This window comes from Tetranychus urticae, chromosome 2 (assembly GCF_039701765.1).
Source record: "Tetranychus urticae isolate SD_2017Ah chromosome 2, NJAU_TeUrti_SD_1.0, whole genome shotgun sequence".
Taxonomy (NCBI): Eukaryota; Metazoa; Arthropoda; class Arachnida; order Trombidiformes; family Tetranychidae; genus Tetranychus; species Tetranychus urticae.
In genome coordinates, this window is record NC_142959.1 from 27,618,058 (window position 1) to 27,639,883 (window position 21,826).

The window sequence follows — 21,826 nt, forward strand, 5'->3', positions numbered from 1 at the left end:
ATTGTTGTGTCAAATTGTGTCTTTTTTTGTGTAATATGTGTGGCTTTAATATTTACCTTTAATAACAATGATTGATTTGAATCATCACATTTGCAGAGTCATTTATCAGGCTTGAAGAATCATCATCATTGCTTTACAATTTTTGTGTTCACTCAACCTTTTGTTTCTTTCACCTTAAACTTGAACACTATAAGAGGTTGATTCAATTGATTAAACAACCAAATTAAAAGGTTAAAATGGTCAATGACAGTAAGCTGTTGACCAATGTTTTGGGGTAAAAGCTTTAGACCTGCAAATGTAACTTCTCTTGATTACAATCAGTCTATTTGTTTTAATTGTTAACCATTTTCAGGACAAAACCAACAATCGTTGTTATTGCTGAGGACAAGTCCTCAGTGATATTAAAAGGATTCATTTGAGTTAATCAACTTTACTAAATGAATTGTTGCTCATTAAGATTAATATATTATTATAATCACGGTTTTATCCTTTTGCAATGGATGAACAATGTTAATAGTTAATTGTTAATACAATTGAAGGGTGAACAAGTGAAAGACAAAAAGCCATTGGAAGAAACAAAGTTAACTATTGTAATTATCATTTCTATTATTTTCATTATTAACCGAATCTATTTAGCTGTTAATAAGTAATAATAACAACAAACACGTTCGCGTAATCAGCAAATGTAAAGGTAATTGTCATCATTTTAAAAGTATCGCGATTATGATTTCGTTTAGAGGTAATATAAATTGTCAGATAAATTGTTATCCCATTAAACCTTGATTTATACGAGTTTACATGAGTTAACCTGATTACAATTTGTTATCCTTCCAGTTTTTACTTTAATTTGTTCAACTATTATCAATGAGATCAACCAGGAATCAACATAAATAAAAGTCTTCAAAATCAGTGAAAAAAAAGTTGCTTTGAAAACACTTTTCTGTACAATTTCAATTTCCTAAACTAAAAGATTGAATTATAACATCCATTTTAAAATGATTAAATATTAACTTCTTTAGGCTGTGAAAATTTAATCTTAAATATTAATAGTTTATTAGCTGATCACTTTGAAAGCCTTTTGACTTTCAGCTTTAATTCAGTGTTTGGTTACAATTAGTAAGGGACAATTGTGATCAAAAAAAGAGTTGAGATTGGGACAAAGATTGACTGATGAATAAACTGAATATTGGGTTACGATTATGCAGATTGGCGAAAAGATCAGAGTTGATGAAATTATGATTATCTTTGCTCTTTCAAGGCAAAAAGTTGAGGATTGTCTCTAGACTGACTGAATAACCAGACAAAACAAACGTAAAAATAGCAAAAAAGAGTTCATTTACGACTTTTCTCTTGTCTCTTTTTACTGGCTTTTTGTTTTTATTTGGAACCAACATGATGATGATTGAGAGATGAAGGGACAATGTAACTACAAAATGTGAATATCTATATGCATATGCACATGTAGATGTTCATGGGTGCGTTGAATTTAATTGTCCGAAAGGATTTAATTTGTTGTGATAAAATAAAAAAATGCTACTCTTTAGCTGTTGTTGTTTCAATGTATTGCTTGGGTAAGAGTTAATTAAGAGGCTTCTCTTGTTGCTATTTGGATATTATTATTATTATCATCCGAATTAGTATCATTACTCATCATTATTACCATCAGTATTGTCATTAGCTATTATTATTATTATCATTATTATTGAGGAGTAACACCGTTCTCAACCAAATTCACAGGATCAACCAGACTGTATCAAGATTATCATGTGCACCGCACATTATCAACCAAACAACTGAACAGACTAATTTCAAAACAATGAATGGGAATACGAAGCAAAATGAACAAATTAAAACAAAGTAACAAACATGAGGTTACTAAATTTTACCTCAACTAGACAAAAAGCCTGAACAATGTTAACCATTTACAAGCATAATGATAATAAAAGCATAAAAAAAGGTGACAATTGAATTACGTTTGTTAAATTTCAATTGTCGGGAGGATCTAGACGACGAAACATGAGAGTAAATTTATCCGGTAAAAGCAAAATTGGTTCACAGAATGGTCCAAAAAGCGTCTCCCAACAGATGTGTCTGGTTGATATTGAAAAATGATTTCAACCAACAAGATGTATTGATAATTGCCATTAGCCTCAGGATTAATCTGGTAATTTTGAGGTTCCGTCCGCTTCTGTTTCGTCCAGTGTTAACATGTTAGTCTGTCCGGATGAATTTGTCTGAAAAAAAAGAAGCAAAATTTCCATTAAAACACTGATCATAAAATCTCCACCCACATTTCACTCTTTTTCACCTTCTTCTCCTCCTTCATCCTTCATCCTTTCCACTTAGGCTTTCATCTTTCATACATCATTCTTACATTGTTATCATGATTCTTTGTCATTCATTTTCCTTTCTCTCTCTTTGTTCTTACTATTCCTTGGTGATCCTGTACGTGCTTATCCTGTGTGTGTTGCGCATGACGACCTTCGCACGTACTCTAATTATCAACTATAGGTAACAACAATTTCTTATCATGTTGATAATATGCTTTACCTGACATTCATCCACTCAACTTCATCTTTTCTTTCCGTTCTTCTTGAGTCTCTCTCTCTCGCTCTTCACCTCATCCTAACCTCAGTATCCTTTGCACTTTTCATCTGTCAAACTGTGCACAGGAACACGTACCTGTTTACACCTATCAAGGTGTCATGCTCAGGCAGAATTATCTTCAGTTTCAATCTCACTTTTAGCTTAATCTTGTTACTGTAAACATTTTGATTGTCACCATCTTTTTCAAACAGATTAGTTGTGACAGATATAAAACAGGCCTTCCTTTAAAGACAACCAAGCTTTTCATTTTTCAGCCAACTTCATCATAAGATTAACTATTCATCTAATTACAATAATCATGATTATTTTCCTTCTCTTGCTTCCAATCCATCACAATTAATCTTCTGTGTGAAAAGCAGCTATGGTAGTATTTATAGTAATTTCAATTTTATAATGAATACCATGTAATAACTGCCGTTTGAAAAAGATGGAATAAAGCTGAAGAAATCACTGAATACATTGGGAAGATTACATTGGTTTGATGATAACCTTGCTGTTGATTCTCCATCCACTTATTGAATTTCCTTTCTTTTCATCTGATCAGCTTATTATTGGTCCATTTAGAGTCCTTGCTTGGTGTTTTCATCATCATGCATATTCACCTTTTGGTATTTAACTTTACATAGTCTACTAGCAATATCATGTATGATGTAATGCTTCCATGAGTTTCAGTCTGTATCCTCTGTTTGTAAAAAAAGCCTAATCTGATTTAACATTCCCTTTTTGTTCTTTGATCATGGTTACTTTACTCTTTTTATACACAGAATAAACAAATTGAGATTGAGTCTTTCTCATGGGTCCTATTTGTGCATGCAAATTCATTTTTTTGGCGTAACTCCTCCAGTTTTTCAATGTGGCCTCTTCTTTACTACATTTGTATAATGATTTTGGCTTGTTGATGTTGCTGTCGCTGTCGGTGAGGATGATGATGCCTGTTTACTTGGTAAAACCAACAAATTGTCAGTCCGTTGACCAGAAGATTTGACAGAGAGTAATTAGAAGTTCTCTTTACACTTCTCTTATTTTCCTTGCTTCCTTTTACCAGACAAAAATGGACAATTAACTGGCGAGTAACTTAATTTCATTTGACTCTTCTTATTATGACCAAACTTTGCATATCATCTAAACAGAAAGAGAAAAAAGAAGCAAAATTACTGATCTAAATTATTCAAAGATGAAACTTAAAAAAAATAGCTTGATGAATCGCATGATAAACATAAATGTACATATGTTTTGACTTTTATATTACATGTAAAAAAACAGTTTCTTCAACATTATAAGACAACTAAAACAAAAGCTTTTTAGATTATTTAGAAGAAATATTCACCTTTTTTTCTTACTTTCATTAGCACAATTAACAAAAGTAATTACTATTCAAAAATGTCTTCCAAAAGTACACAGATGATACTTGTTAATCTTCACCTGTCGATTAGCAAACGGTGGTCTTTAGTTCCATCGGCATCTTTACCCAGAAGCTGCAAATAAAAGCAAACGAAGAAAAAACGAAGGTAATTTATAATTATTCAATTATAGCAATGAATAAAAAACATCAAACACCTCAAAGTAAAACAATATTGAAATGAAGCAAAGATATGTAGCAAAAATCTCTCATATGGAAAGACATTGTGAGGTGTAGACAAAAAATGGAGGTAAAAATCAAAAGGATTACAAAAGATATCTAATGACAAAAATGAATATTAGAGACAATAATTATCATTAAATCATGTTTCAGTAAAACAATAAACTGATGAAAACAATGAATGTCAACGCACTGATACCAATAAACTGAAAATAATGATAATAATGTTAATTATTACAATTGACAAAACAAAGCAAACTTAATAGCAAAAAAAACAATAACAAAAAAACAGAGTTAACAAAATGCATAAATTTCTCAGGCTAAATAAATAATGAAAAAGTCAATAGAGGGCAGCATGCAATAATTTGATCATGAAACTCTGAACATTTTTCAGATCAGAAAATTGGAATCAATGAAGTAAGGAAAGAAAGAGATGATAAAGAGAGAGAAGATGAAAAAGATGAGAAATGAGTGAGAGTTATTGTGCGTGTGTGTGTAACAGTGAGGAGTAAAGATAAAGAGTAAAAAAGAAGAGGCAAAGAGACTGATGAAGATGAGAAAAAAAGGGAAAAGACAGGGAAAGATGAAAGAGATGATGATGATGATGATGATGAGGAATGAACATCCTAACAATTCAAGGTGATCGTTAGAGTTAAATGGCCAGACAGTTTGAAATTATCCCGCCTCACGTCTGAGGGTTGATATTCAAGTCCTAAAGTGGCATCAAAAACCAAGTTGTAATGAAGAAGAAGCAGAGATGATAAAAAAAGACTTTTGTTTTTCATCTTCTCTTCTCTTCTCTTCATCTTCACTTTCTCCAGTCTCTTTCTCTGCCTTCTTTTTTCCAGGCTTCAAACAATGAATCGTCGTCATGATTTGAAGAGGGGAATCTGAAATTACCTGGTATATCTTGACCTTGAACGTCCCTGAACTCTCTTCAAACTTGGCTTCAAATTTTTGTGTTTAACATTTTTTTTTTCACTTCACCATCGTCTAAGGGAAACTGAGAGAACCAGTTTGAATCTCTTTCTTTCTCTTCCCACCTAGTCATATATTCACAGGTAACTTCATCATCATCGTCATTGTATTAGATATGAAGTCAATCCAGAATGTCTTTAAAGATACTTTCCTTTGCCATTACAATTAAAGTGAAAAGATTAAATGAAAAAATCTCATTACAATAGGAATCATTTTATTCAATATTCAACAATCAATTTCTTTTTTTCTCTCTCCTTCTTTTTGTCTAGACTAGTTTTCAGATTCCAGTTAATCAGATAAACTGTTTATCCCATCATCCATTTCATCTACACCAATATAATCATGAGGCTGACATAAAATTGAATGAAAAACGTTGTTATCATGAACCAGACAAACAATTTTCTTTTTTCTGGTTTGGCTTCTTTAATCTTTTCCCATTCACTTTTTAGACATTTTGCCTTCATTATAAAATGATGAAAAGCATCATCATCATCATCATGAAAAACAACAGCAAAATAATCATCTCTCATCTTCTCATCGTCATTCATCAGTTTGAAACACACATCCTAAAGTCTGATTGTTCTGAAAGCCTGAGATTCTTTCCTTTCAGCCTGAAAAAAACTGGACAAGTCTATTGACTTTATATGTTGAGGTTACTAGACTTTTGCACATCATCTTCACTATAATTATCATTCACAAGAAAACTCAGACAAAGATGATGACGATATATTGATGATGATAATGGTGATGACGATAATGATGACGATCATCAGAAGACTAAACATTTTATGGTTTAATGGTTATCGATCCAATTTTAACCTCTTTCTCAATGAAAACTCACTTTTTCTCAGATTGTTTCATCCTTGTTATCATCATCGCCATCTTCACCATTCCTTCACTGTTACAACTGATTTATTTTTAAACCAATTATTCTTAGAATTATTATCATTTTTATATTTCGCCAATTCTCAGAACTCTTAACATCTTATCATCAACATCATCATTCAAACCCAATCAAACCCAAATTCATCAAATGAACAACTCTTTCATGTTATAAAAACATTTTAATCAAAAATCTAATGAATAAAGCGATGGTAACACTTTTTTATCTTAACAAAATGAATTCATCTTTTCTGGTTCAACAACAAAATGAAGGTAAAAAAAGGTTAAGAAAAGTGCTATTTACGTGAAAAAAGATGAAAAATGATTTAACCAAACTAATGGTTAATGATTAATATAATTGTAATGTTAATTGTAATGTTAATACATTAGGAAATCGCCTTTTTTTACTTCATTTTCAACCTTTTTGTTGTTGTGTTGGTTAAGGAAATAGCAATTAATTTGTTTGTAATGCAGATGGTTTAATGTTGAAATTAAGTCAATGGTCTGTTAATAGTAGTGATAATAATTACCTATGATAACAATTAGTATTGTAATTAAAAGATGGTTAAGAAATGGTAAGAAGTCTCAAGGTAAGGTTAAATGTTGATTTAGATGAATCAACATTTGATTGTTCAATTGACACCTAAAGTAAACTAATTACTTGAGCAAATGGCTTTAATTTTACTTCTCAATTCAATTGTAAAAAGTCAATAATCATTTAACCATTTGTATCATCTAAAGGAAACAATTAGATGGTAATGATTATCATTTTAACATGTTAACCTTAATCATTAGATTTGTCATTTCTTACCTTTTCTAATTGTTTGGTTTCGCTAAATTTACTTTCAATGTCTTAATTGTCCCAAAGTTAATCAGTTTATAATTAGTCTCTTCCCTTGGTTTAAAGGTTAATTGCAGAGTAAAACAGATTTAACAGAAACAGTGATCACTGTTAATTGTTCAACAATATCTTTATTAACAATTTGTAAAGCTAATTGTAATAGTAATGATAATTAATCCTAATGACAATTTAGAAACAGTTTAACCTAAAATCTGGTAAACCAGTGTAAAGGGTAACAGTTTGATTCAACAAGTGAGTTTCCTCTGATGGAACTAATGGAAACCTTTGGTTAATAATAATCTTAATCTTGTGTGATTAAGGATTGGGATGATTAAAGATGAGAATGATGATGATGGATGATTGTGATGAGAAGGTGAATAAGAATGATTATAATTTGGGTAAAAATAATGAGAAACGTGAACCCAAAAAAGGGTTACTCGATTGTTATTATCTTGTTGATCATCTTTTTACAGTCAACTTTGTTCCTTCTTTAATTATATAATCATAATGATAATTATCAATAATTTAGATACATTTACAATTGATTGTTAAATCAAGTCACGTTAAAATTTACATGTAAATTTGTTGGCCTTTTGTATTACCTTTTAGTTTTTTTGGTTTTCTGGTTTTCACCTGAACAAAATCGTCATATTTAACAATCAACTTTGTCATTTGTTTTGTATGATTAGCTTTCATTGATTGTAATTGTTGTGCGTTAATTGAGACTGATCGTCTTCTCATTGTTTAATTCAATGGGAAACCTTTTTTGTTAAGACTATTTGGTATTCATTTTGGGTTTTCATTTCGTTTCCTTTAATCCATCCAATTTGAATTGCCAATTTGATTAATTTTGTTTAACTAATGGACAGTTGATTTAAACAGTGGATAATTTAATCAGTAAATTGTTTACTTTCACACATTCAAAGTTGATTAGTTTAAGCTCTTTTCTTCATTGGGTTCACGAATCTGGTTTTCTGGTAAATGAATATTCAATTGAATATTTATTTTAACCCAAGTCAATGGAATGATATTTTTTTGGTTAAATATTTAGCAATTTGAGTTAAAATTTGAAATTTCTTGATTCCTTAATTGTTGATTTGTTAAAGATGAAGAAAGGTTGTATTGCTATTGATAAGTCAATTGTTGTAAGAAAACATTGAAACATTGAACATCTGATGACTTGTTTGGTTCCAATGTTAGTGACAAGTTGAATGTTGGTGAGGTCAAAGAATCAGTAAATCGCGATAATTAACTCATTTGATTGACTGATTAGTAAAGTGATTGAAGTTGGATTCAACTGTTTGTATATGTGTATGTACATGAGTGAGTGTAAATGTTTCAAAAGGCGTTGTAACAATTTGTTAAACAAAAATGTTAAACCATTAGTTTGATTCAGTTCATTTTACTCAATATTATTCATTGATTCATAAACAAATGATGGTGAGAGTGAGAAGGCTAAAGAAGAGGAAGAAGGTTAAAATGATGAGAATGATGATGAAGGAGAAAGGCAACAAATTAAAATGATGTTAAACAGATTGATGAATGTTTCTTTGGGTTTCTTCAGGCTTTCCTCATCTTTTTCAGGCGAGTTCCGAGCTCATCAGACTTGGCATGATACCAAAGGTGTGACTCATGACTTTGGATATTTAAGAAGCAACAAACTAAGCAACTATCATCATCATCATCATCATGAAAAGGAAAGGCAAAAAAGTAGTAGGCTCATGAAGCGTTTTTAGCAAAGGATTTACTATTATAATATATTTCCTTTTACATTAATAACATGTAATATTTGCATGGTTTACGTTATTTCTTGTAAAATAAAAGTTAAATGAGTGAGTGAAGGAAAAAAATTTATGAATGAGTCTCAAGATGATCATGATGATGGGCAATGGCGATGAAGAGGAAGATGATTTTGTATTGAAATAAGCTGTTGGTGCGTAGTTGGTTTGATGTTTTGCTAATTTTTTATTTTCGTAATCATCGCTGATCATTCTCTTAATCATCATCAGGATCATTAAACATCTTCTTTGGTTGCAATTTGATTAAGAAAAGTTGAAATTTTGTTCAATGTTCATTGACAGATGATCAAGATGAAAGATTAATTGATTAGGGAGTTACCATGGGAATGAAGAGTGAAAAATGGTTTCCAGGTTAAAGGTTATTTTGGGTTACTTACGGTGTTGTACAGGCTGTGTGTGTGTTTGGGTTGTGACAAAGGTTAGGAGGTGAAGGTGTTTGGTCTTGGGTTAATGGAGAGATGATATTATCGAGAAAGGATGTTGATGATGAATGTATTGGTTGCCTTGAAAACGCCTGATGAAATATAAATAGTGTTGAATGTTGAGTGCGGGTTGATTGTAGCTAATTGTTAATGTTGATTACTCTCCATTTTTACCTCCTCTTGAATCAGTAATTCATGAAGATAACTTTTTTTCATCATGACGATCATGACGATGTGTACATTGGCTGGCTTTTTAATGGATACTTCAGCCTTTCATTAGTTGATCCAGTTTCCTGTCCTATGATGTAAACAGTACAAATGGGTATCTGGCTTTTGACCCAAGAAAAAGGTTAAGGAGATGATTGTTGATGGTGATGATGATTGAGAGGGCAAAATACCAAACAGTTTGATTACCATTTAAATAGCAACACCGGTTCAATGATGATTTTGTTCCCTGTGAATCACAATTTCTCCTTTTCTTTGTTTAGATAAATTGGGAATCAATTTCGCTATAACTGGTTTCATCGAGTCCTTTTTTGCTTCACCAATTTATGTACTATTAACAGCTTTTTTTGTTAACTCTCTCAATCCGATTGAACACTTTGCTTGTTGATAAGATACTTTGGTTGAAAATTTTTGACCAATTTGCTGTTCCAACCTTCATATGAGTATCGGACTAAACAATAAAAATTTAATCTGGAAAAATCTTGAATCCTTTTTGTTTTGTTTCCCAACAAAACTGCTGTTACTTTTCAAATCAATTAGACAATCTCTTACATTGAACATTTGTTTACCCAAAAGAATTGGATAACCAAAAAAACCTGGTTAAACCCGAAAAAAAACCAATCACAATCTTTTCCCTCTTCAAAACTCTTCGCCTTTTCTTTTTTTTCTTTCTTCGTTTTTACATTTTTGCCTTTTCTCTTTTCTCTTCTCACAATATTTTTTGTTTAACTGGCAACAACGTTTATTTCACTAACAAATATAATGACCTCTGAGTATGTGTCTGTGTTCAGACTGTCTAGTCTTTCCAGTCTCAATGTTATAGTTTTCAACTTTAACCCAAAACTAAACCAAAAACCCAAACTCATAATTTTCATATTGATACCAGTTTCAATAGTTGACCAGTTACAATTGTTTTGTTTTTGTGTGTGTTTTTTTATATAAAGTTATCTATTTTATAAAGTGATCAGTTATAACCATCTCTTGACCATACACCTCTTAATTTGTGTTCAACTTCAACAATCAAGGAAACAAAAGATTTTTACCAAGACTTGAACTTGATTGAAGCATTCAACGATAACCTTAAAAAGGAGCCACATTTTTATCTTCTGTTTCTTCTTTTTCTTTCTATTTCTCTTCCCAATTTCTCCATCTATTTTTCCTCTCATGTCTTTTCAGCTTGATACGATGATGATGATGATGATGATTTATCTTGACCTCCTACTTCTTCCATCATCAACATATTCTTTGACAAATTCCCTTTGTACTCCTCCTTAACTCTAACTTCCGTTTGTTTTCCCCTTTTTATCTTCTTCTTCCCCTGTCTGTCTGTCTCTTTTTGTGTGTGTCTGTACAGGGTGAGTAGAGTCAGAAGATGAAACGAAAAAAAAGCGAGAAAAAAACTTGAATTCTTTTATTTCTGTAAGCAAAAAGAACAGCCCAATCAATGCGCAGTAAAACTGATTCCCATCATTTTCTTGTGTTACTGCTGTTGTTGTCTTGCTTTCTTGTTGACAATACAACCGATGGTGAAACTTTTCTTCTATTGAATCAACCGCTATTTTCAAACATATTTAATTTGCTTCCCAATTTGATTCCCTTTTTTCTTACTCAACACCCTGTATTATTTGTGTATCTGTAGCTCTGTGTCTATCCCCTGTTTCAAGTTAGAAAAGTTGTTTCCCCTAATCACGTGGTGAAAGAAAAGAAAAGAAGGGAGGCAACTTGGATAGAGAGAGAGTCTCTTCCACCCTATTACCAGAAAATATATTAACTAGTTAGTTTCGGGTTTTTGTCTGTTTTACTTCATCTTTTCATCTTCATCTTCATCCTCATCTTTATAATATATATTTTTTTGTTTCATCTTGTTGCTGTTCTCTCTCTCTACCACACACATTACATACACTTCTACATCTACATCTCAACCTTTTTGCTCATTTGGTATTGGATTAGTGTATTAGTGTAAGTTTTTTTGTCTGTTAATCTTTTTCTCAGTGTCTTCAGTATACTTTTTTTTCCTCCTTTACTCCTTTTCCTTTCTTTACCTCAATCTCTTTCTCTGTTCAAATTTTTACGATGCTGTGTTTCTTTTGTTTTTAATCATAATTTATTTTACTTTTCTGGTTTTTATTGATTTCTGTGATTAATTTTGTACACTTTTCTTTTGAAGACCAATGGAAGCTTGTTATTTGTACTTCATCAGGTGCTCTGTGTTATTTTTTATGTTATGATGTTTCAGACATCTGAAGAAGTACATTTATCAAGGCTTAACCGGAGTACATCGACCATATCCATCAACCGTCTTCTCATATTTTTTCCTTTTGTTCACACCTCAGCGTAATTGTCTCTCTTGGACTTAGTTCCATCCGATTGGATACATCTCTCTGTATCTGGTTTAATGGATTTAACTAGACGCTGAATTCCCAAAATGATGCAGAAAATTCAGACCAAGACCAAGACCAAAAATCCCAGAGAAAGAAAGAAATGGAGACGACATTAATATCAGCAAGAGAAAAATAAATCTCCCAACAAACCTAACTTTTGTTTCTCTTTCTCTCTTTCTTTTTTTTCTGGGCCTTTTATTTCATTATAAGGTATTATTCATTTTGTTTTTCTCTTTTTATCTCATTTTTATCGTAACTCTTGATTTCTTCCATTTTGTCCCTTACTTGCTGACTTTTCTCTCGTTTTTCTATTGTTACTTTAAATACATGCATATTTTATATGTATTTGTGTTTCTCAGTCTTTCATCTCGTTTGTCTCGCTGAAACTTCATGACAGTCCATCGTTTATTCTGAACTTGTCATAAGTTTACTTAGTGTTGTTTTACAAAATTTTACCCTCACATTTACAGTTAAAGATAATGGTATGATGTCAATGTTTTGCTGGTGGTGCAATAATTACCTCAATAAAGGTTCCATCAAGTTTACAAAGATGATAAATGGCGTAAATAGGAACACAAATAATTGATGAACTTGTAATTAACCAACCAAGGCTAATTGACCAAGTTGGATACTTATAATTTTCCCATTCCAAATCGTTGTAACCAATAATTGCAAATGTAAATGTAACCTGATTGACACAAAATAAGAAAGACAGAAAATTAATCCTGTTGATATCGAATATCCAAACATCGCCAAAATCTAAGTGGACAGTTTTTTCTCAATCATCTGTTTCTCTTTTTTTCATACAGATTTGTTCAATGTAAATGTCATTGGTTGATGGCATTTGTCATTTTTGTATTGGAAACATATTAATCATAAGTGCTCAAGATTCAAAGATTATCTTTTTCTCTTTCTCTGGGGCAACCCTGATAAACTACTTACGTTGAATTCAACGTAATTTACCCTTAAATATCACATTGAAGTACGTTAGAATCTTTATGAGTCACCATCAATTGTGTACTTATCATATTTACATCAAGTGTTGGATGATGTAATTTGTTTAATATGAGTACAATCTGGCTAGTCAACCTTAACAGTGAATTGATGAAACAAATACCAGTACAAGAAAATTTAATTAAAATGAAAATCAACTTGAATATATTTTTTTCTCAATCATAATTTATGTGCAAACGTTTTTTCACTCCAACTCAAAATGATGATAACTTGCAAGCTTAAAGTTAGATTGATGAGAGAGAGAAAAAAAATCTAAATTGATTTAGATAATCAATTTGTAACGTAATTGCTCATTTCCTCTCCTGTATATAATTGAACATTCATCTGAATAAATAAAAGTATCAAGAATTAATCATTTTCCGACTCCCAAATGATAATCTATTATTGATTCACAAGGATCAACACAAATTGAAAAAAAAGCTCTTAATGTATTTTACACTTGCAACTGCTTCAATCGTGAACACACTCAACATTGATTTACTAATTAGTATTGAATAGTCTCTTGTTGAAATATTTAACCAGTTAACGGACATAAATATTCATGGAATGTTGATGACCAAAAATGTTAATATTTGCTGTTGAGCTTTTGTTTTGCCCACTAACTAAGTGATTGGTGCGAGAATCAGTAAGGCTAATAAATAACTTTGCGTTCACAATTAAATACGATCCAATATTTATCTTAGTCATCTGATTACTGTTATTACACTGAATTACGTCAAGTTAAACAGGTTACTATTCATTCACTGATTGCACCATTCAAGTGAAACTTGAGCCTTTCATTGTTTATCATTTCTATTGTAATCATTTGTTTTGTTTTCATGTAACACCAAAAATGATTCAATTTTGTATCAATCCTGATTCATTTCAACAAATTGCCCTTAAAAGAAGACAGAATCTGTTTTTATCACACAACTGATAGATTATATTGCCTTCAATTGAACCCACTTTTATGGCCAAATTAATTAAAGTTAATCCGGTTGCTACCATCTGATTCAATCTTTATTATCAAACTTCATCATTGACCAATTGAGTTGTTTATTTTAGCGTTTTAAGTTAAATTTTTATCAATAGATGACACTACTAGCTAGAATCTATTTCTTTTGTAACGCCATCTAATGGAATAAACCACAGTTTTAAAAGTTTAGCTTTTTGTACAACAGTTATTTCAATATTCAATGGAAACGATTGTCTAACTATTTATTAATCACGGATTTTCTTGATGATCTATCTTTTATTTTTGATTTTTAAGTTAAATTTTATTGTGCTATCGTTGGAGGGAAGTGGTCTGGTTATAAAGTTACGATTGAAGAGTCAACTCGCGATCCTAAAAATGTTATGTAAGTGTATTTGATATTTGTAAATTAAAATGGAGTTTATGTTTCTTACGAAAAGAAAGATGGGACTAATATATGTCCAACAAGCTCTCCAAAATATTCCGGGCATATAACCAAGCATCTCTTTGATTTGTAGGGCAAATTTATTGGCTCCTGTTGAATTGATGGCATCAAATGTTAGGTTTGTAACTCAAGTTTCTTCCAGCATGTTTTGTATTACTCACCGTACATCCAACATATTGCGACGGATTCAACAAAGACGATAAATAACAGTGGAAATGAAGCTCCGTAAGAGTCTAAAAGGTTGACAACATAATTACCACCCTATAAAATGAAAGTTAACAAAAAATTATAATATCTTTTCTTTTAACAGGTTTTCTGGTCCTTATGGATTTTCAACTTACGTAAGTTGTTGTTGGCAGTGCAAATAAATAAATGACAATAATTAATATGGCAACAAATATTTCACGATTTTTTCTTATAGTATGAGGATATTCATCACAGATTCCAGTTATCAAAGCTTCCAATCCAGCAAACTACCAATCACAATGTTAATCCAGTAGGATCAGAAAAGTGAAAGTCAATCATGGTGATGATAGAGCATTGAAAGAAGGAACAAAAAAACAAAAGATTATTGTTGAAATAAATTGATAAAAGTGAAGTTGGATGATTAATTGATGTTCTACAATTTCAATTTTCTTCAACAATCAAAGCCTATGTGGATCAGAGACTAAATGTCGAGCAAAATCAATCTCCAAACATTATCAGCTGGAAAAATCAGAGTGCAAATTTTTCAAGATTATAAATGGATAAAGTCATGTACATGAACGAATATAATCCTCCATTACCATCACTGAAATTCAAGAACTAGGACGGTTCGACCAGGATGAATTAAATATAGTGTTAAAGATATTCTTACCGTACTATCCAAACCTAAAGTTATAAGCATAGCGAAGAAAAGTACAGCCCAAAAAGACGAATATTGCATAGTTGCTATTGCTTCAGGATAAACAATGAACACTAAACCAGCACCTAGAGTTGGATGAACAAAAATATCAGTATTACGCTATTAAAAGAACAAATAGACAAAAACTTACCATGAGTTACTACATTGCTAACATCTTTGTTCAGTACCTTGGCCATGTAACCCAAAACGGAGAAGATAACAAAACCCGCCAAGAAGCTGGTTAAACAGTTGACACTACTTGTGAGAATGGCATCTCTAATGATATAAATGTATAAGATGGAAGAAAGCAAATCAAAGTCGATTAAAGTTGATATGCAGAGTTTAATCTACAGTTGAAATATCGCTCTACCTGAAACAATTGTTATGAAACTTGTTATAACTTGATAATGCTAGAAGTACACCAAATCCAGGTCCAAGGGAAAAAAAGATTTGAGTTGCTGCATCAATCCAAACCTGTTAGATTAAAATTTACATGATGAGTTAAAATTGAACTTGATGCTCAACCAATAACTATCTGTGACCATGTTTAAATGGAATCAGTTTAACCCTTGAACTAACCTGAAGTTCAAGAAGTTTATCCCATTGTGGATAAAGATAATATTTAATTCCTTCAATTGAACCTTCCAGAGTGACTCCTCTTATAAGAAGCACAGTGAGAACGAAATATGGCAATGTAGCGGTAATCCAAACCGCCTGAGAATTGACAAGACATCAAACAAAGATGCATGTAAAGAAAGAAAAAGTAATCAATTAATCAGGTAAATGTAACAAGTCGAACAATCTTTAATATGATTAAGATGAAAAGCCGAAAGAATGAAACATTTCTCTAATCAATTATTTTCTTTCATTTGTTCATTGTTTTCCTTTTAGATATAAATGTCATGATGAGATTCGCAAATTAACTCGGCCAACATTAACATGATGAGATTGATTGCAATCATCAACTCACCTTTCCAGAGCTTTTTACACCTTTCCATAATGAAAAATATACCAAAATAAATACGAGTCCGAGGCACATTGCAAGGGAAGGTTTAATTGGACCAATATCACCGATTCCACTGGATTCATGGATTTGAAGAACTGAACGCCTGAAAATAGGGGAAAATGTGATAACCTGAAATGGACTCAATTGTGAAAGCAACCCTAAATTGTTCTATTCTATTTTAATGATTGAACAAAACAAGAAAGTAAAACATCAACCAGATGGTAAAAGGATGTAAAAGGCTAAAGGAAAAGACTGTTTTCACTTTTATCCATTGAAATGTATTATAATAATAGCTTTTATGCTTATTATTATTATCTTACAAAGACAATTGGAATTGATCGAATCTGATTCTTCACATTCATTCAATTGAAAGGCTCATTCCTTTGTGAATATAGCCTTGAGCAAATTGTCAAGTAGCAATAAAAAAAAGTGAATTGAAATGATATACATAAGGTATGTCATAAGAAGAGCAACAAATTTATGATCATTCCAGTAAAAAGTGAAAATATATTACCAAACAAGATGCAGCTTTAATCATCTGTTGGTGCATAAATAATCACTTTGAAGGTAATCTTTTGTTATTTTTACATTTCAACATTCAAGCTCATTACCATAATCACTCTTATTGATCATCTAAATCAACAGGTTAAATGTTAAGCTCAATTTACCCATCTAATGGTATATTGATTTGATCAGCATTTAATTTTAGATGAATGTTCAATATTATTTTCAACTCTTGACCATTGATTGTAATAAAACAAAAAACCACACAAAATGTTAAATTGTTTAAATTTGCAGTCGTTTCAGTTTAACTTGATTTTCATATTAAATACAATCATTTACGTGATTAAATGGATGTAAGAAACAACAATTGGCTTAGTTAACTGTAAGCACATTCATGAAGACAAAAATGGTTTCCCTTTCATATCATTTCAAGACTTAACATGAACAAGAAATTGTAAAATTAAACAGATTGAACAATGAAAATCAAATCTATCACAAAAATAGAAGCAACAAAATTAAAAATAAACCAAATTTTCCAATCATTTTAAAATGAAAAATCAATTGAAAAGGTTTCATTGAAATGGCTTTCATTTTCAGCAAAATCTCTATTCTTAGCTTGTTTCAATTATCGTTGAATTACAATTGAAAGGCATTTAAATTTAATCACAAATGTTGCAAAATATTTTGATTGATTGTATTTTTGCATATTTGATAACTGAACTGTTGATTAGGAAAGGTTGATGAATGTTTCCCTGGAAGTTAAGGTTAATCTGATTGCGTGCTATTCAATCACAGTTTATTGTTTCACTGCTTTCAGTTACATCATCATCATTATTATTATCATCATTATCATCATTGACATGATCATTATAATCATTTTTACCTATAACGTTTTTATATCGTTAAATGGTTTTACCTTTTTACCTTGTTCAGATAACAAAGTGAGTATCCATTTTTCAGGTAAGAAACAGCTTTGAAGGTGTTTGAGTAATGAGAATTGCTTGTCAAAAGATGTATCAGCTTCAGAATTGGATCAACCTTGTTCAGTTCATTTCTTACTTTAATATATTGTTAGAGTTAAAGAAACTCGGAAACCAGATAATGGCAATTTATTGAATGAACCATTGAATAGACAAAAAGGGAGAGTTGATCAGTTAACTGAAGTTAACCATTTAGAAGGAGAATCAATCTTGAAATCAAAAGTTTCAAACAACTTCCATTGAATATTATCATTATTACACCGCACAAACTCACAAGCTAATATTTATGTATATAGATAGGAACCAGTATAATGATATACAGCAACGGCTATAACAAAGGTAATGGAAGGCAGGGAAGCACAAAAATATGATTCTTAACATGATACATAAATAATGAGATGGAAGCTGAATAAACATTTCAATGAATAATTTTCATTGATCCAGTTGAAATTGTTGAGACACTTTTCACCTTTTATTTTAACCATTTCAATTGCAACAAAATTAAAGGTAAAAACTTCTCATCAAGTTCAATGGCAAAAAATGCTCAAAGCTGGGAGTGAAAATGCTGGGAATGAAAGGGACTTTTCTGTATATCGATAAGGACAAAGAAAATGATTAGTACCATGGAAGGTTTTCATGGACAGAAAAAATTTAAGCATTGAGACAATTGAGTGCTTTCTGAGTGAAACAAGAACTTATATATTAAGACAAATCTTGTCAGATTTCTTGTCTCTTGCAAAGGATAACAGTAAACTTATATTTGCATCTTTCTGTTACATCATCAATAAGTGCAAAAACTTAGTAAACTTTGTCAATGCTATTCATTGAATTTTATTGGAATCGAAAACTTTCTAAAATCGAAAAATTCGATGGAATTTAAAGTTTCGACTGAATATGATTATTGGTTACGGATTGATTTTAATCAAATTTAGTGACATCAATTGTTATCTGACTCAATTGAATTCCCTTTTGTAAAGTATCATTCAGAAAACTCATGAAATGAGTTAATGATATTTCAATCTAAACATGCTAACAAGTTTAAGAATCATTAAATTAAGGTGTCGACGAATAGGGAAAATATAATATCTGTTTTTTCAGAAAATATATATTCTTGATGTTACTGAAGCTTAGGGATTGCGAATGCTAAAAATTCTGTCGACAAGCATTGGAAGTGATATTTTTGTCTAAATTTTTTAACAGATTTGCTAGTAAAAACTTTTATTGGGCATTTGCTGGGAATGCAAGTTCGGAGTGAAGTCTCTGGGAAGGAAAAGTCAAGAAGTTTTGGGAATGAGTTCTGAGAGTCGAAGGTATGCTTACTCAAAAAATTCTTGTGCTGGACTGACTACTCCGGTTGTATTGCTTAAACCTCGTTCAATTAGGTTTCGGCACTTTGGTGTGTTCCAAGTGTTGTTACAACTTGTCCAGGGAAGCTCAGTGTTGAATGAAACGACCAGATAATAAACAGCCCAGGCTATTATTGTGTTATAATAGGAGGCCATGTATAAGTCAATGAAACAAATACCATAACCGATGCCTGGAATAAAGAGGAACAGGGAAAGTTTTTTACTTTTCATAATTTAATGGTAATTTAAACATAACTTGATCATCATTTTATGATGAATTTACAAGTTTGTAACTTTGATACTTGAAAAAATTTTGCCTTTTTTTTCTTTTTTCCCTGATAAATGGTTATTTTTTGGTGCCAATTCAATGCATTTTCAAGTTGATATTTTGTCAACCACTTTCTTGCATTGTTAACCATTTGAAATTGATTTATCAACATGAAGAAAAGGGAAAAAAGTTGAAAAGTTGAGTAAAGAAAAACTTGAATGGAATGAAAAATTTGAATAAAAATGTTGATAAGGAAATGAGTTTGTTCAACCAACTACAAAATGATAGGAAAATAATCAATTTCCATTGTTAAATTGTTACTTCTTCAAATTGAATTAACATTAAATCGTCCAACAATTAGGTGAACATGAAAGGTTATTAAATTGCAGGTTGAAAGTGAAACTAAATTGTCACTTTAATCATTTTCAACAGATTGTTTCATTTCTGAACACAAAATTATGAAAAGCTAATTGAATTAAACACATTTTAGCATAATTAGCAATTTAGCTTTAATGAGAGAAAAGAAGTTGAAAAACAGTGAAAAATGTTGGTTGATTGAAGATGATTAAGATTGATTATTAATTTGATTTGACCCAAGAATGTGTTTACTATTGATCAGAATGGAAATGATCAGGAAAAGGATTCGGCAAGAGATGAGAAAAGGATAAAAATGAAGTAAATTTGGTTTCTTAGGAAACTTGGAAGGCTTGAATCAATTTGAATGATAAGTAATTGGCAAGAGAAGATTGTTCAATAGGAATGTCAATTGAATTGTGATCAATAATTAAAGCTCTATTCTTGATCATTATACAACCTATTAAATGATTACATTCAAACCCAAAAGAAGAGAAAAGGAAAAAAAGGTTTTAAAGTTGAGCAAAAGTCATTCAGTCAAATGTAATATTCAACCTTTTCACTCCGTGGTAACCTTTTAAAGCATTTTTCAGTTGAAATAAAGATGAAACAGATTCATTTCCATGGTGAAACAATATCTCAAGATTAAAGTCAATTGCCGGTGAAATTTGTTTCAATTAAAAGAAAAGGAAAATTTGGTTTTCCATTTTTTGGCAAAGCTTCTCAACTGTAAACATTTACTCGGACATTACCTTTCATTATTGGACAAATGTTTTTCCACAAAGTCAGACAACCACTTCGATAATATTGACCCAAAGCTAGTTCCAGGTAGAAGAGAGGAAGACCACCGAAAATGAGCATAACCAGGTATGGAATGAGAAAGGCTCCTGAAAACAAGAACAATGTTCAACAGTGAATTAATTTGAGAAAATTTTCATTCTCTTATTGTTTCCGTTTGTTTCTTCTTCTATTTACTCTCGAGTTGGTTTTCATGTTAAATTAAGAAAGTCAGGAAATGAAAGTAGAAAGTGAATAAATGTCAAGATCGAAGTAAACTTACCTCCGCCATTGCGATAACAGATGAAAGGGAATCTCCAAACGTTACCCAAATCAACGGCAAACCCGATGACTGCCAGCAAAAATTCACTCTTGGAATCCCAGGTTTCACGTTCAGGTTCAGAGGAAGAGGATGAAGATGATTTGACAACAGTTCCAGTTGAAAGTTTGTAGTGAGGGGAAGTTGAAGTTGCCTGTTGCTGTTCATTAACAATCTCAAGTGATTTATCGCGAAATGCATTGAATAAACTGCTCTTTGAGCTTATCGATCGAACCAGGTCAAGTTTAATTGGTAAACCTTCATTGAGTAAACATTCAGTTGCAATATTGTCATCAATGTCATCATCGACCTGATCATCGTCTTCATTGTTACATCTGTCGTCTAATGAAACCTTTGAATCATTTGTACTTTTCATTGGATTGCAAAGCGATTTACAGTTTAACTCGCTTGATCGGCCTTCAGGTCCACCCGAGAGTTGAGGTGATGATGAGCAAGAAGATAAGTTGATTTGTTGCTGGAAAACACTTGTTTTAACTTTACCATCGACGAGTTCACTTTTGGTGTCAACTCGAAAAGAGTTTGCAATATTTTTATTAGCTGTACAAAGGTTACTATTTGAGGTTAAATTACTGTTTGAGCCAATGGGTTTGCTATGACTGGTGTTACTGGGAGCATTACATGATTGATTTGATGAACATTGAAATTTGGTTGATGATGAATTGGGTGAAGATGTTGATCCCAGTGATTGAGATTCGGTAATCTTTGGATTGGTTGACATGCTTTTTGTGAATCACCAAACAATAAGTTATTCAACTGAAAGTTTTTTTTTGTTTTTCTTTTGCTCTTCTAAGATGATGAGCGATGGGAGAGAGGGAAGATGATGAGGGCGAGGGGAATGGACACACTTGGCGAAGGAAGGCGAATCAAAAGTTTTCGTTTTTTTCTTCTTTTCTGGTCTTCTTTTTGTTTTCCATTCACTTTTGAAATTTGAAATTTGGCCGATTCGCTCTCACCAAATGACAAGATAATTACTCAGGGTTAAGGGTGAACAGGTTACAGGTTATAGGTTGGAATTGTTTACTTGGAAAGAAGACAAAAAGCTGTGTCAATCAACATTGGAACATTTAGTCGTCAGATTTTGTGTCTTATCTGGTTGAAAGGGAATGAGCAAACAGATAAGTGCAAACTCAATCCCAGGCTACAACAGATTCCCTCCCAGTTGAATTGGATGAAACAGAAGAAAGGGAAGGAAGAAGAAGATGATGATCAAGTGAGGATAATTTAGAAGAAGAAAGAAAGTAAC

The 21,826-nt window shown here is 31.5% G+C and overlaps 1 protein-coding gene and 3 long non-coding RNA genes across 5 annotated transcripts; 2 read left to right on the top strand and 2 right to left on the bottom strand.

Annotated features, from left to right (window-relative positions):
- Positions 1 to 1,842: 1,842 nt before the first annotated feature.
- Positions 1,843 to 4,674, bottom strand: LOC107360908 (uncharacterized). Of its 2 annotated transcripts, XR_001568417.3 has the most exons (4): positions 4,165 to 4,449; positions 3,935 to 4,082; positions 3,080 to 3,729; positions 1,843 to 2,234 (listed from the first exon to the last, which is right to left on the bottom strand). It is a non-coding gene; the product is annotated as an uncharacterized LOC107360908 (long non-coding RNA). The 2 variants fall into 2 exon arrangements; XR_001568416.3 differs by having other exon boundaries at positions 3,935 to 4,674.
- Positions 4,675 to 11,117: 6,443 nt separating this feature from the next.
- On the top strand, positions 11,118 to 13,080 carry LOC149094264 (uncharacterized). The gene is made up of 3 exons (XR_016198751.1): positions 11,118 to 11,292; positions 11,667 to 11,924; positions 12,074 to 13,080. It is a non-coding gene; the product is annotated as an uncharacterized LOC149094264 (long non-coding RNA).
- On the bottom strand, positions 11,597 to 21,681 carry LOC107360599 (sodium-dependent serotonin transporter). Its single transcript, XM_089267670.1, has 13 exons — positions 20,527 to 21,681; positions 20,219 to 20,353; positions 18,819 to 19,035; positions 15,979 to 16,117; positions 15,588 to 15,722; positions 15,379 to 15,482; positions 15,160 to 15,284; positions 14,982 to 15,094; positions 14,467 to 14,598; positions 14,287 to 14,386; positions 14,115 to 14,215; positions 12,235 to 12,402; positions 11,597 to 11,745 (listed from the first exon to the last, which is right to left on the bottom strand). The coding sequence occupies exons 1-13, from the start codon at positions 21,299 to 21,301 to the stop codon at positions 11,656 to 11,658; spliced, it is 2,334 nt and encodes a 777-aa protein (XP_089123796.1). The 5' UTR covers positions 21,302 to 21,681; the 3' UTR covers positions 11,597 to 11,655.
- On the top strand, positions 13,883 to 17,060 carry LOC107360601 (uncharacterized). The gene is made up of 5 exons (XR_001568329.3): positions 13,883 to 14,065; positions 14,199 to 14,365; positions 14,436 to 14,466; positions 14,547 to 15,787; positions 15,900 to 17,060. It is a non-coding gene; the product is annotated as an uncharacterized LOC107360601 (long non-coding RNA).
- Positions 21,682 to 21,826: the final 145 nt, after the last annotated feature.

What these genes read in the sequence shown, in the direction of transcription:
- LOC107360599 (XM_089267670.1), bottom strand. Translation starts at nt 21,301, where the DNA reads ATGTCAACCAATCCAAAGATTACCGAATCTCAATCACTGGGATCAACA. An exon ending in CTGTTATCGCAATGGCGGAG is followed by an intron (nt 20,354 to 20,526) that starts GTAAGTTTACTT and finishes TCTTGTTTTCAG; the next exon opens with GAGCCTTTCTCATTCCATAC. An exon ending in ATAAACTTCTTGAACTTCAG is followed by an intron (nt 15,483 to 15,587) that starts GTTAGTTCAAGG and finishes TTAATCTAACAG; the next exon opens with GTTTGGATTGATGCAGCAAC.